Source organism: Thunnus albacares, chromosome 7 (assembly GCF_914725855.1).
Source record: "Thunnus albacares chromosome 7, fThuAlb1.1, whole genome shotgun sequence".
NCBI classification, from domain to species: domain Eukaryota; kingdom Metazoa; phylum Chordata; class Actinopteri; order Scombriformes; family Scombridae; genus Thunnus; species Thunnus albacares.
Window position 1 is genome coordinate 31,322,905 of NC_058112.1, and position 12,236 is coordinate 31,335,140.

The window sequence follows — 12,236 nt, forward strand, 5'->3', positions numbered from 1 at the left end:
GCCTGCTGCTATAAAGCTCCGTAAAGCCGAGAGGAGCTGCAGAGTCGCTGATAATTCTCACTATCAGCTCACACAGTGATGTTATAACAAATATTGATTATAGCAGCTTTAAACTAAAGTGTTACAAACGAGGGATGATAGAAAATCCCATCGATGGTCAGATGTGTCAAATGAACAGGGGTGGATTTAGTGATCTGTCTTACACCCTCTCTCTAACTGGGAATGTTGGTATTCTTCAGACTTTTTTCTTAAATAAAACTCTTATTAAGTCCTGTATTCAAATTTAATACATAGTAGTGAAGAGTGAAAGAGCGATATTATTAGCACAATGTTCTTAAATTTAAGCATTCACTTCTTATATGATGCTGGATTTCAGGATATCCTGAAAGTATCCTGGTTTTCATCTTATGGTGTTTACATGGTCATGTGGTCCAGATTGCTGAACCAGCATCCTCCCCCAGTTCAGGAGGGACTGTTTATGTTTATTTTATGTCTTTTTTGATGTAAGACACAGTGCATGTAATTTCTTTTGTTATAAAGCACTTTGAGCTGCATTTTTTGTATGAAAGGTTCTATACAAATAAAGTTATTATTATTATTAGAGGGGAGAATGTGGTCAGAGCCCAGGAGGGTCAACGGAGGCTGAGACCATTCTGCACCAGAGGATAAAGTATTCGTATGGCTTCCTTCATCCAGCTCAATATCTCGCTGAGTGAAAGGAACCCTCTGTGGTCACACGGCGAGTGGGCGATGTTGACTATGAGATTGTGTGCCCTGACAGGGGAGGAGCAACACAGATTTACCACCTCAGCCTCCTCAAAGCATTTCTCTGGTGACTACTGTGAAAGGAGGGAGGATGTACAGCCAACCTGTAACACCTGTGCCAGTCAGACTCACCCTGACGCTGCTCCCACCCGTCTCTCCCCTCCGTAACCAGAATACTGTCACATGTAAGCAAGACACAACAGGACAGAGATGATCAGAAACTGTTAGACTCATGTATCAATCATATATAAACGTCACATGCAGGATATGATCATAACCAAGATACTCATGCATGTAAACACTCTCCCTCCAGGGGCCCTGGAGCATCAGGGCCCCTTGGGTATGTGAATGCGGGTCTCTGGGAGGCCCCACGTCTGATGATCGCCACTTATAAGCACGTCCAAACTCTCTGAAGGAAAACAGAAAAGAAACTCTCATTAGCCTCAGTCATCAGCCACAGAATCAGAGGATGGCTGTGAATTAGTGGAGCGGTAATGAGCTTCAGTTTCTTCAGAGTTTAAAACTAAAAAAGCTTCAAAGAGACGAAGAGCTCTGCTGACATCAAAGCCCGGACAGATAATGACTTTGTATCAAACATCACAGCTTGTATGAAACTTTGTCCTCCAACTGCTGACTTTTATTTTCTTTTCCATCTTTCTGCAAACAAAGTTTTACTGTTACTTTAGTTTAAGTTTGTGTTTGAGTTTGACCAAATGACACGTCTTCACGCTGGGGTTTTTTTTGCAGCTAACTGGGGTGATTTTTCACAGCGTGTCTCCTCTGGTGAGCCTGGATCAGCAGCTTTACGTCTGCTGCTGAAGCTCCTGTCAGGCTGAAGGATGTTCAGACACTCTGCTAAGCCTCTGCTGGCTGGACCGACATTTTCCCTCCTGAATTTTTAGGGATTCATAAACATAAATCCTCTTCTCCTCCATGTTGGGTGCTGGAGGATCTCTTGGGTCAGTTTGTGAGGATTTCAGACGGCCAGAAAAGTAGTTACAGGTTGAATTCTTTAAAATAGAATAAAACTGAGCCCCTGACAAAAGAAGTGACCATCGAAATCTGATCAGTCCTGCAGTATGAGCACATATGACAAAGGTGCATCCTCCACTCAAGTTTTTTTGTGTGACGGGTCAGATCATTTAGGAGCTGCAATTATAAGATAGCAAGAGGCAATTAGTCGTCTGTACAGATGCGATAAGAGGAAGTTATTTGGTTCTATTTGGCTCAGTTTCCTTAAGAGGATCAGAGAGAAAGTGAGAAGATGGAGGGATGATGAGCAAATCTCAGTTTTATTCTTTTTAGAACTTCTGAATTATCTGAACTATCCCTTTAAGTATAAAAGCAGAAATGAACAGGAAGAGATAAAGATGGAGGAATCTTTATGGTTCATGTTGCAGGTACTGAGTCGGGCTGATGTGGTGGTTTATGTAGCTGCCACATTTAACTGATTTAACTCCAGTTAGCTGCACAGCTAGCTAGCAACTGACCTGCTGTCGACACATCGTCTTTGCACAAAAAAACCAGCATTTTAGAATCTAGTCGGCTTAATATAGATGTAGTTTATGTCTGGCAACCAGGTATGTCAGTCATAGGCTACTGCTGGCTTCCTGCAGGGCCACATTAATACACAGTGGGGCCACTTTGGGGCCATTTAGTGTCTGGGGTCCAGGGACAGTTGCCCACTTTGCCCTGGTTAGGATGCACTGAATGCAGCCAAAATGTTTTGGGTTCAAACTCGACCACAGATCTTCATCATGTGTCTCTCTTTACTGTCATTCAACACAGACAAAATGGCCCAAACAGCAACACAACACGGCCGCTCGTTCAGTCGACTCCTTGTTGAAAACTAACTCAACTTGACGGCCCGACACGGCATTAATAGAAGAAGAAGAGAATCAGAGGAAGAATGTCCCAGAGCCTGACAGAGGATCAAACACCCACAGAAGAAGAAGAAGAGATGATCAAAAGATGCAGAGCTGCAGCAGATTCTCTGCAGAGAATACCAACAGCTTTCATCCTCACTTTTACAATAACAAGTCAGCAGTATTTTTCTGGGATGAAGAGGACGGACTGATCACATAAAGAGACACTTACAGACCAAATGATTCCCTGCAGCCTCGTACCTCACTTCTGTCTGCAAGGTTGATTATAGTCGATCTCCTGAATGGCTGCAACACATTGCTTTAACATTCAGACCATTTTCCTTGTTTATTATCTTTTCTGTGTGTTCCCAGCGATGACTTCACATCAACACAATGCTCTTTATTCCCACAGTAATGCCTCGCTGACAACAGGAGGATTTGGATGCTGCAGCTCTGACTCCGCAATCTGCTCGGGTGCTGGTCTTAAATAAAAAGTTTGGGGTCATCATGAGGTAAAAACCCCACAACCCCCCCCCCCCAATATCAACAAAACTCAATTATCACCAACTATCAAGTTTCCTTCAGTGTTCACTATCAAGATCTTCAGAAAGATCTGGAACAGAAAAGAAGGAACAACAAAACAAAAAAGAGGCTTCAATATGTTTTTATTATGTTGATAATATCATTACATAATCACACAATATGAAAGAAATATCCACAATTAAACGTAATTTAATCCATCAAGATTTCTATATCTAATTCCCAAATCATTAGCAGTTATAGTTTTTTATTATAATAATTCAGATTATTAGGTCTCTGCTAAATATTCACCTTATTAAAAGTTTTGTTCATGGTTAGTACTTTAGTTTCTATTATCATTAATCTAAAGTTATTTTCTAAAATCCTGCATCACTGTTCACAATTTCAACTATTTATGATGTAAAAGACCTGTAATCCACCAGAAAATGACAAAGCAAAACATCAAATAAATAAAATAGAAAAAGAAAATATGTTAAATAAGTAAATCTGATATTATATGCATTTAAAATTATTGTTACATTTCATTTATATATACAGATGATATATACTGTATATATTTTACTGGTATATTGTACTGACTAAGTACAGAAGATAATTTATCTAAACTTAAAGACAGATTTAAAGATTGATAAGTCAATCAATCAATCATCAAACTGAACTTCATCAATATCCTGTAAACTGACTCATCTACACACTCAAACCACTGTCAAGCAAGCATTTATTAATATGCATAAAATAAAAGTTTAATGTTTGGAAAATGGCCTTCAGTATGTCCTTTTTAGCCACGTTAGCAGCGCATTGCTAACGCTGGTCCAGACCTGGTCCACACCTGGTCCAGACCTGGTCCATACCTGGTCCAGATCTCTGTAGCTGTTGGACAGATTGTTATGAGATTTAGTTCAGACATTCATGTTCCTCAGAGGATGAATCCTGCTAACTTTAATGATCCTCGGACTTGTCCTGTAGCGCCACCATGAGGTCCAACTGTTGGATGGATTGCTGTGAAATCTGGTCTCTAACTTTTCATCCGGCGCCATCATCTGGTCAAAATGTCATTTTATCTAATTCTTTAACCCTCCTGTTGTCCTCGGGTCAATTTTGACCCAGGAGGACAGAATCCTGACTAAGAAATTATAAATTATTTTAACTATAGTTGAGATCAGAGGAAAATAAATTGATGGATTACGGCAGACTGGTGCATGTAAAAGTTTAGTCAGGATACTGTTTTAAAACCATTTCAATTTTTTTGATGACAGCACATAATGACACCTGTCAAAATTGACCCGAGGACAACAGGAGGGTTAATGTCATTAATCTCTTTCACTGTCCTTACATTCAGCTTTTTTATGGTTAAGTTGAGGTTTCAGTTAAACGTTAATAAACATGTCTTGTCTCATGTTTCAAGTCACTGCAGACTTAAACAAAGACGATGATCTTTCCCCACTGAGTGCTGCCAACATAAAGAAAGTTTAATTATGCTGCAGTCACAACCAGCTGATATTATACTGCAAGATCAGATGTTTTGGCTGGAAAATATGAAATATGTCACACGTCAGATTTGTTAATTAACTTTTTTTTTCATTATGTTGAGAGAAAACAGACACAGCAGTTGCATCGTGTCATTTTTGACCCCTAAAATTTACACAACCTTTGAATTTGCTTTAATTTTATGACTAAATTAGCTTCCTGACACCAAACAACCACAGGCTGGAAATAATGAGTGTAAAGTTAAGATGCAGCCTGTCTGAGTGTGTTCGACGTGTCCTTCAGTAACCTGCAGCCTGTTTGTTTACCATCTGAGGGATATCAGAGGATTTTAGGATGCAGCTTCTGTGTGTCAGAAGGGTTTAAGTTGTGTTTATATGAAGGTTTGGGGACATTAATACCTTCATCCCTCCACGCTAATATGAAATATAAATAGAGGCACCGCAGGGAGGGAAATACGTTCAACTTCTTAAAGGTTAAATATGAAAAGGAAATTGGAAAACGCTCCATCTGTCGCCCACCAGCTGCGACAGATTCATTCAGGCTGTTTGTCCCTGAAACATTCGGCAGGCAGGAGGGAATTTATCAAATCACTTCATCAATAAGCAATCTGTAAACAGGAAGATACAAATACTTTGTTAAACTCAGCATGGACTCTACTACAAAGACCCTGAAGTCCCAAAAGATGATTGTTTTTTATCTTGTGCACAAAAGATAAATAATAAAATATAAAAATAAAGAATTATAACTTTTAAGGACTTTGAGGAGTCTGTAAAGTCATGTCTGAACAGTTGTCATCATCGTCTTCATCATGTTTTCTGGTAGTGTTTCCAAGTCCTTAAAATGTCTGAATTATACTTATTAAGTATAATTATACTTTTAAAATGACTTTTAAGGCCTATTTGTGTTTAATACAGTTAAATATATCATTTTATGTCTTACACTGACTTGCAGATGTCTTGAAACACTGAATATTATTTTTGTATACTCTAATAATAACACAGGTTTCATGTTCTCATGTTTTTCAGTATTGGTCTTATTTTGTGTGTAATTAGAATGATAAAGTCTTTAAAAACGTCTAAATATAAGTTGCTGAAATAATTTATATAATTTATTGATTGATTCATTCATTTAAAGTGATAATTAGACGTTAGAATAACTTTTTTCCCCTCTCAACTTTATTGGCCAAAGTTTAAAATACACAACAAACATAAATAAAACACAAACAGGAAGAAAACATCACACAAAACAAACAGTCAAATAAATCCACAAAGGACATAAAAAGCACCAAAAACAATATAAACAAACAACAACAACAAAAATGAAAGTAATACAAGAACTGAAGACAATAAATAAGTAAACAAATAAAATTTATTTTAAGATTCATTCATACAAAAAGTACAAAGACATTCAGGCTGAAATATGAATGATCGAGAAGTTTGACGTCATCGGGAGACAGTGTACGTCATACCCGTGACGTCGTCCGGAGGCTGGAGAAGGCGGGGCGGTTCCTCCAAAGATCCCGCGCGGCGCCGCGGCAGCGCGTGTCCACAGCAGCAGCTGGAGGAGCGACGGAAGCAGCTCGCGGAACTTTGTTCTCCGGTTTCTGGCAACATGTGGGCGCGAGCTGTGCTGTGCGCGGCGCTGCTGTCCGCGCTCTGTCCGGCGGGGAGGACGGAAGCCGAGAGGGACGAGAGAGAGGTCCAGATGTACCATCACAACTCCAACAGACTGGTGCGTCCGGATGTTATTTCATATTACTTTACTTTGTTCTCTTCAAATGTGTAATTAATTAGTTAGAGGAAGACTTTTAGACCTTCATCACAGTCTTTATTATTTATTTATGTGTCTTTAATTTTGGCTCTCAGTTATTTATCTTTTATGTTTCAGTGTTGTGTATGAGGTCTGTCGGTGTGGCTCAGACTATAATTCTATTTATTTAAGCTAAATGAGTATTTAAATAAAATATTTTAAATGTTAAAATATTTACCATAAAATATAGATAATAAACATTAAGCTATATAACCTAAATAAAAAAATAATCTACATATTATTACCATTATAGTTGTTATCATCACCATCACCCTAATAATCAAATCAAATCAAACTAATTGTCCAATTTTTTAGCTAAAAATGATTTGAAATAATATAAAATATAATCAGTTTTAGCAATGTATTCTTTGCTTTTTTACAAAGTTGCATCTGTATAGCTGTATAATAATAATAATAATAATAATAATAATAATAATAATAATAATAATAATCTATTAATTAGTCATTATGAATATTGCTACAATTTTATACTATTATTGTTATTGTTGTTGGTGTTAGTGTTAACATTATTAATAAAATGAACTTTGGTAAATAATATATACTGCAGCTCCTGTATAACTATTATAATGTTCTGTTATTACTGAACATTTGCAGCTTTATTATTAACACATTAGCTACTGAAGCTACAGTAACCACTGAAACTGTTATTAGACAATAAAAAAACAGAGAAAAGTTTAAATAAATGTATAAAAAACCATAACAATTATGAATGAATGAAAATATGGAATTACTATTATAACCTTGATTTAATCAGGTAGTCTGACTGAAATCAAGACGTCTTTGCAAGAGAAACCTGAAGACTAGAGTTGCAATGAATGATGATTTTCATCATTGATTAGTTGGTTTGTCTATAAAATGTGAGTAAATAATGAAAAATGTCTGTTATAATTTGCCCAAGTTGACTTCAGACGTCTTGTTTTGTCCAACTGACAGCCTGAAACATAATAATCAGTTTATTATCAAAGAGAACAAATAAAACCATAAAATCTTAACATTTGAGAAGCTGGAACTATTTTTGCTTCAAAAAATCATTTAAATGATTATTCAATTATTAAAATAGTCGAGATAATAAATGATTAAATAAATCAATAGTTTGATGTTCAGTAAAGCTCCGAGACTGTGATGAAGCAGTTTTCATGTTTTCATTCTGCTGCCTGTCTGACAGCGACAGACGTGTGTGTGTGTGTGTGTGTGTGTGTGTGTGTGTGTGTGTGTGTGTGTGCATCTAGAGTGAGAACAGTAAAGATAATACTTTTTGGTTTGTCAGCCTTCAGCTTTTCAGCCATCATCTGTTAGAGTCATTTCAGTGTTTTATTTTAGTTTAGTGAATCTAAAGACCAAAATAAAGATCAATCTAATCTTAAATAACATTCTGATGGAATATTTGTCTGCATACTTTTAGGCTGCGTCACTGAAATGAATCATTGTAGTTTTAGTGAAATAGTTTTGATAATTGTTGGTGAAAAGTTACATAAACAGAGTAGAGACATAAAACTGAGACAAAACACAACAAAACTAAAATAAAATATGATAAAAGAGTAAAACTTTCATAATTTTACAGTGTGTGAGTGAAGTTTGCAACACATCGAGGGTCAAAATAACATCAGACATGTTTCCACAACACACTATACACTGAAAAGGGAAACTGTATTTATAATAGAGACGTCTATCTGTTGGGATGATGAAGAGTTCATTATCTATCAGCTTTAAAGGATCAGTCTGGTGATTTTCTATATTCTTCTTATTGTCAACAAATCTCATGTTTGCCTGATAAATCTTGTTCCTCTGTGACCTTCGTTATTGTTTAAAACCTTTTAGAAACACATGAATGAGCCACACCGCTGACATGTTGCTTCATTATGAAGAGTTTAATTACTGTAGGTTGTTTAGAAACGGCTCCAAAGACTCATAACAGCCATGAGATTCTCAGGAGAGTTGTTCCTTGTACAGCAGACACCACTGAGTGTTTGCTGTTATTAGTACATAATACTGAGTTAATGTTTCCCAGAAAGACCCTTAAGATAAGAGCTTGTTCTGATCCAGTTTTAGTGTAATTTTTCATTTTATTGTTGGGTTATTTACCCAACAATAAAGCTTGTTATAATCTACTCTAATCTTTTTAAACTCTCATGTCACAGTTTGTTATTATTGTTAATAACTTGTGTGTCTTTTGAACATCATAAACACATCGTTTTATATAAGAAATCATTAATTTCTGACTGTTTTTAGCTAAAGCTTGTTGTGTGTAACACTGGGTAAAGTTGTCTTGGTGCTGTATTCATGTGTTTCTAATAGTTTTTGGACAACAACAGAGGAATCAGATTTATCAGACTTTGATACTCACACAATACTTGTTAGTATATCAGTTTATTGTTGGTTTGGATCCAAACATGAGATTTGTTGGCAATAATAAAAAAAAAAGAAATTCTCCAGTTTTATCCTTTAAGACTGACTGACTGTGTTTTATCAGCTCGGCGCTCTGCATGAAGTGTTGGAGAAGCTGCAGACCAAGAGGATTAATCCCTGGGAGAAGAAATATGGACAAGTTCCCTCCGTGAGTCACAGCCGCACACTGTGGACACATTCACTCATATAAATATATATATATAATATATATAATCATTTAAGACTTTCATCAGTTTGACATGAAATGTGGATTTAAAAGTCACTGTATCTTTCTGATAAATGCACCACAGGTCTGTGTGTAATTCTCCATTTAACAGCTGAAGGGTATTTATACAAACATTCACAGATAAATGTAGTTATTAATATGTCATCATTTGCACATTTATCATCTTTTAAAAATAGGTTATATTTCAATATTCCCACATTATTGTCAATCATTTTAAATAGAGTTGTGTAACATTTATTCAGTTGCCTTTAATATTAAAGACAAAATCTGTGAGTTTCTAAAAGTCAAAACTACTGGAACCTGCTGTCTGACTGACGGGTTTAATCTCACTGATGCTAATTAACATTACTGAGGCTTTTACATTTATATCAACAGTTTTATATCTGAGTAGAAGCTTTCTTCTTCTGCTGCATGTTTGTCTACAGAGACGTCTGTTTACTTTCATTAGAAATGAAAAGATTCAGAAATGTACGGAGCTCTGAAGGAGCCGCGGAGAAAAAAATAACGGATTCATGCTCTCGATGTCATAATTCATGCTCTCAGCTTAAAGGACGAGTGTTTAGGATTAAGTGGCATCTAGTGGTGACTAGACTGAATACCCTTCCAACCCCTCCCCTTCCAATCATGTAGGAGAACCCAGGGTGGTTGCTCTAGAGTCAGTGTTTGACGGGCTCCGTGGAAGAGGATTTAGTAATTCATGCTCTCAATTTAGTCATTCATGTTCTTAATTTGGTAATTTGTGCTCTAAAATTAAATCCTGCTCTCTGTTTAACTGAATTCACCCTCCTGTCATTCTCTCATGCTGTGCTCATCCTCACTATCACTCAGATTTAATGAGGTTTAATAAGGTTTTACTTTGATCTTGGACTCAGATGTGTTGATATAGTTCCTCTGAGATCCCTTATAAAAAGTCCATTATCCAATATATATAATAAAAACTCTGCTAAGTGTTGTGGACATTAATATATGTATTATATATCCATGGTTGATGGCTGTGAGCACTTCCTGGCTGCCTCAGATTCAGCTTTTATCAATAACTGATATTATCAGGGAAACATCTTTGTTACTTTCTTTAAACTTCCAGCTGACTGAAGCTGTTTGTTGCTCTACAAGAGTCCAACAGACAAAACAGATCAATGAAGAGCATGAATTATTAAACTGAGAGCACAAATGAGTTCAAATCAAAATAAAAACTAAACAAAATGAACTTGAGTCTGAAAATGAACTTAAGTCTGAAGTGATATGTTTAATTATTATATATCATGTAGTGTATGCTGGTATAACGTATGTCACCATCTGTTTAAAGCCTCATCTGTGTTTTTGTACTTAATTACTCATCAAATCCCTCATAATCAGGTTGTGCTCGGTGTAAACATCACCTCATCAGATTGGGTAATAAGTGGAACATGAACATATGTCGGGTCTTGTATTTAATGTTTGATATGTGTGTGATTAAAATGTGTAAACGTTAAGTTGTCGTCGTTGTTGCAGTGCGACCTGGGAGAACACTGCGCCGTCAGGAAAGGATCTCGTATCGGGAAGATGTGCGACTGTCCCCGAGGAGCTTTCTGCAACGCCTTCCTGCTCAAATGCATATGAGCCGGTTACATCACACAGCGAGAGTCTATTTTAACATGTTTATTTTCCAAATATATATATATGTAAAGTAGCCTAGAATATAAAATATATAATAAAACCTTCATGTTGTATTAAAGGTGTTTTATCTTGCCTTTTTTCTAATGACGCTTTTCTTAAGATGTTGAAGAGCTGCTGCAGTCACACAAACGTCACACAGGTGGAAGATTAAGAAAATAATAATCCACAAACATTTACTGCAAAACCACAATTCATCCAGGTCGGATCTCAAAGTTGTGGCTTTGAAATGTTCAAGTTTTTCCATCAGATTTCAGTTTATTGTGGAAATAATCTGTAGTTCTCTAGAGGAGCTGAAATGTTTGGTCAATAAACTGACAGATAAACTAAATATGCTAATTTTTTCATAATCAATCAATCATTTATCACCTCATTCCAGCTTTTCCAGTTGTCTCATTTAATGGTAAATTAAATATCTTTGAGTTTTGGACTGTTGGACAAAGCGATACTGGCTGATTATAGAGTTGCAACAATTAGTCAATTAATTGATTGGTTGATCAGCAGAATATTAATTAACAGGCAGCTACTTTAATAATAAACTATTTGCTGTTTTCAGCTTCTCAAATGTGATGATGTGATATGTTTTGTCCTACATGACAGTAAACTGAATATCTTTGTGTTTTGGACACATTTGACTCTAGAATGCTAGAAAACTAGAAAACTCATTCCTGGCGTTTTATAGACAATGAATTGATAAGATAATTGTCAGATGAATCAATAAAGATAATCATTAGTTGCAGCTCTGCTCTGCAGACAGAAGCCTCCGTCTACATGTGCAGGTGAGTCGTAGGACGGATGATGGATCATTTATCTCGACCTTCATGTTTCTTTCAGCTTTATTCATTCACACATTTACAGAAACACTGATGTTTGTTGATATTTGTCAGATGGAACAGTTGAAGTTGTGTTGAGGAGGAAGAAGTTTGTTCTACTGAAACTTCTCACATCTGTTTCATCTTTTAACTTTAATAGTTTTATAAAGTTTAACAAGCAGTGAACGACAGGACGTCCAGTTTCATTCCTGTTAGCTCACACGCTAAATGTTTAGCTTGATATTCATTTATTCATTCATGCAGCTGTTAGGAAGGAAAATATAAAATATAGATTGTAGTTGTAAAAAAGGTTTTTAACCTCTTTTATATAGTTGTCTGATCTGATTATAATCTCAACTTCAAAATGTCTTTCACTGATTTTTGTGCATCAGATGAAGGTCGAGATGTTTATTACATTTAATCTCTGCATGTTAGGAAGGAATCTATCAAATGATTACTTTTTTTAAAAGTTTTTGGGAATCTTTAAAAGCCTTTCTGATTGGTCCACATACTTCTCAGTGTGAAGACAGATGTTCATCCTCACAGCTGTAACTCATCCGTCTGCTGCTGCTTCAGTGTCTCATGTCGACACTCTGATGAGGCTTCCAGCTGAAACATGTTGGTGTCTGTGTGTAATATATTAAACCTCAA

General features: G+C 36.2%; 1 protein-coding gene and 1 long non-coding RNA gene across 2 annotated transcripts in view; both read left to right on the top strand.

The window, feature by feature from the left end:
* The window catches only part of LOC122985399, a 365,027-nt gene that overhangs the window by 187,461 nt on the left and 165,330 nt on the right, over nt 1-12,236 (top strand). The window lies entirely within an intron of this gene.
* Nucleotides 6,078-10,894, top strand: LOC122985390 (niq CART3-like). Its single transcript, XM_044356004.1, has 3 exons — nt 6,078-6,389; nt 8,959-9,042; nt 10,612-10,894. The coding sequence occupies exons 1-3, from the start codon at nt 6,270-6,272 to the stop codon at nt 10,717-10,719; spliced, it is 312 nt and encodes a 103-aa protein (XP_044211939.1). The 5' UTR covers nt 6,078-6,269; the 3' UTR covers nt 10,720-10,894.

Excerpts from the sequence above, each read along its gene's own strand:
- LOC122985390 (XM_044356004.1), top strand. The coding sequence starts at position 6,270 with ATGTGGGCGCGAGCTGTGCTGTGCGCGGCGCTGCTGTCCGCGCTCTGT. Across the intron at positions 6,390-8,958 it reads ATCACAACTCCAACAGACTG|CTCGGCGCTCTGCATGAAGT; the intron begins GTGCGTCCGGAT and ends GTGTTTTATCAG. Across the intron at positions 9,043-10,611 it reads AATATGGACAAGTTCCCTCC|TGCGACCTGGGAGAACACTG; the intron begins GTGAGTCACAGC and ends TCGTTGTTGCAG.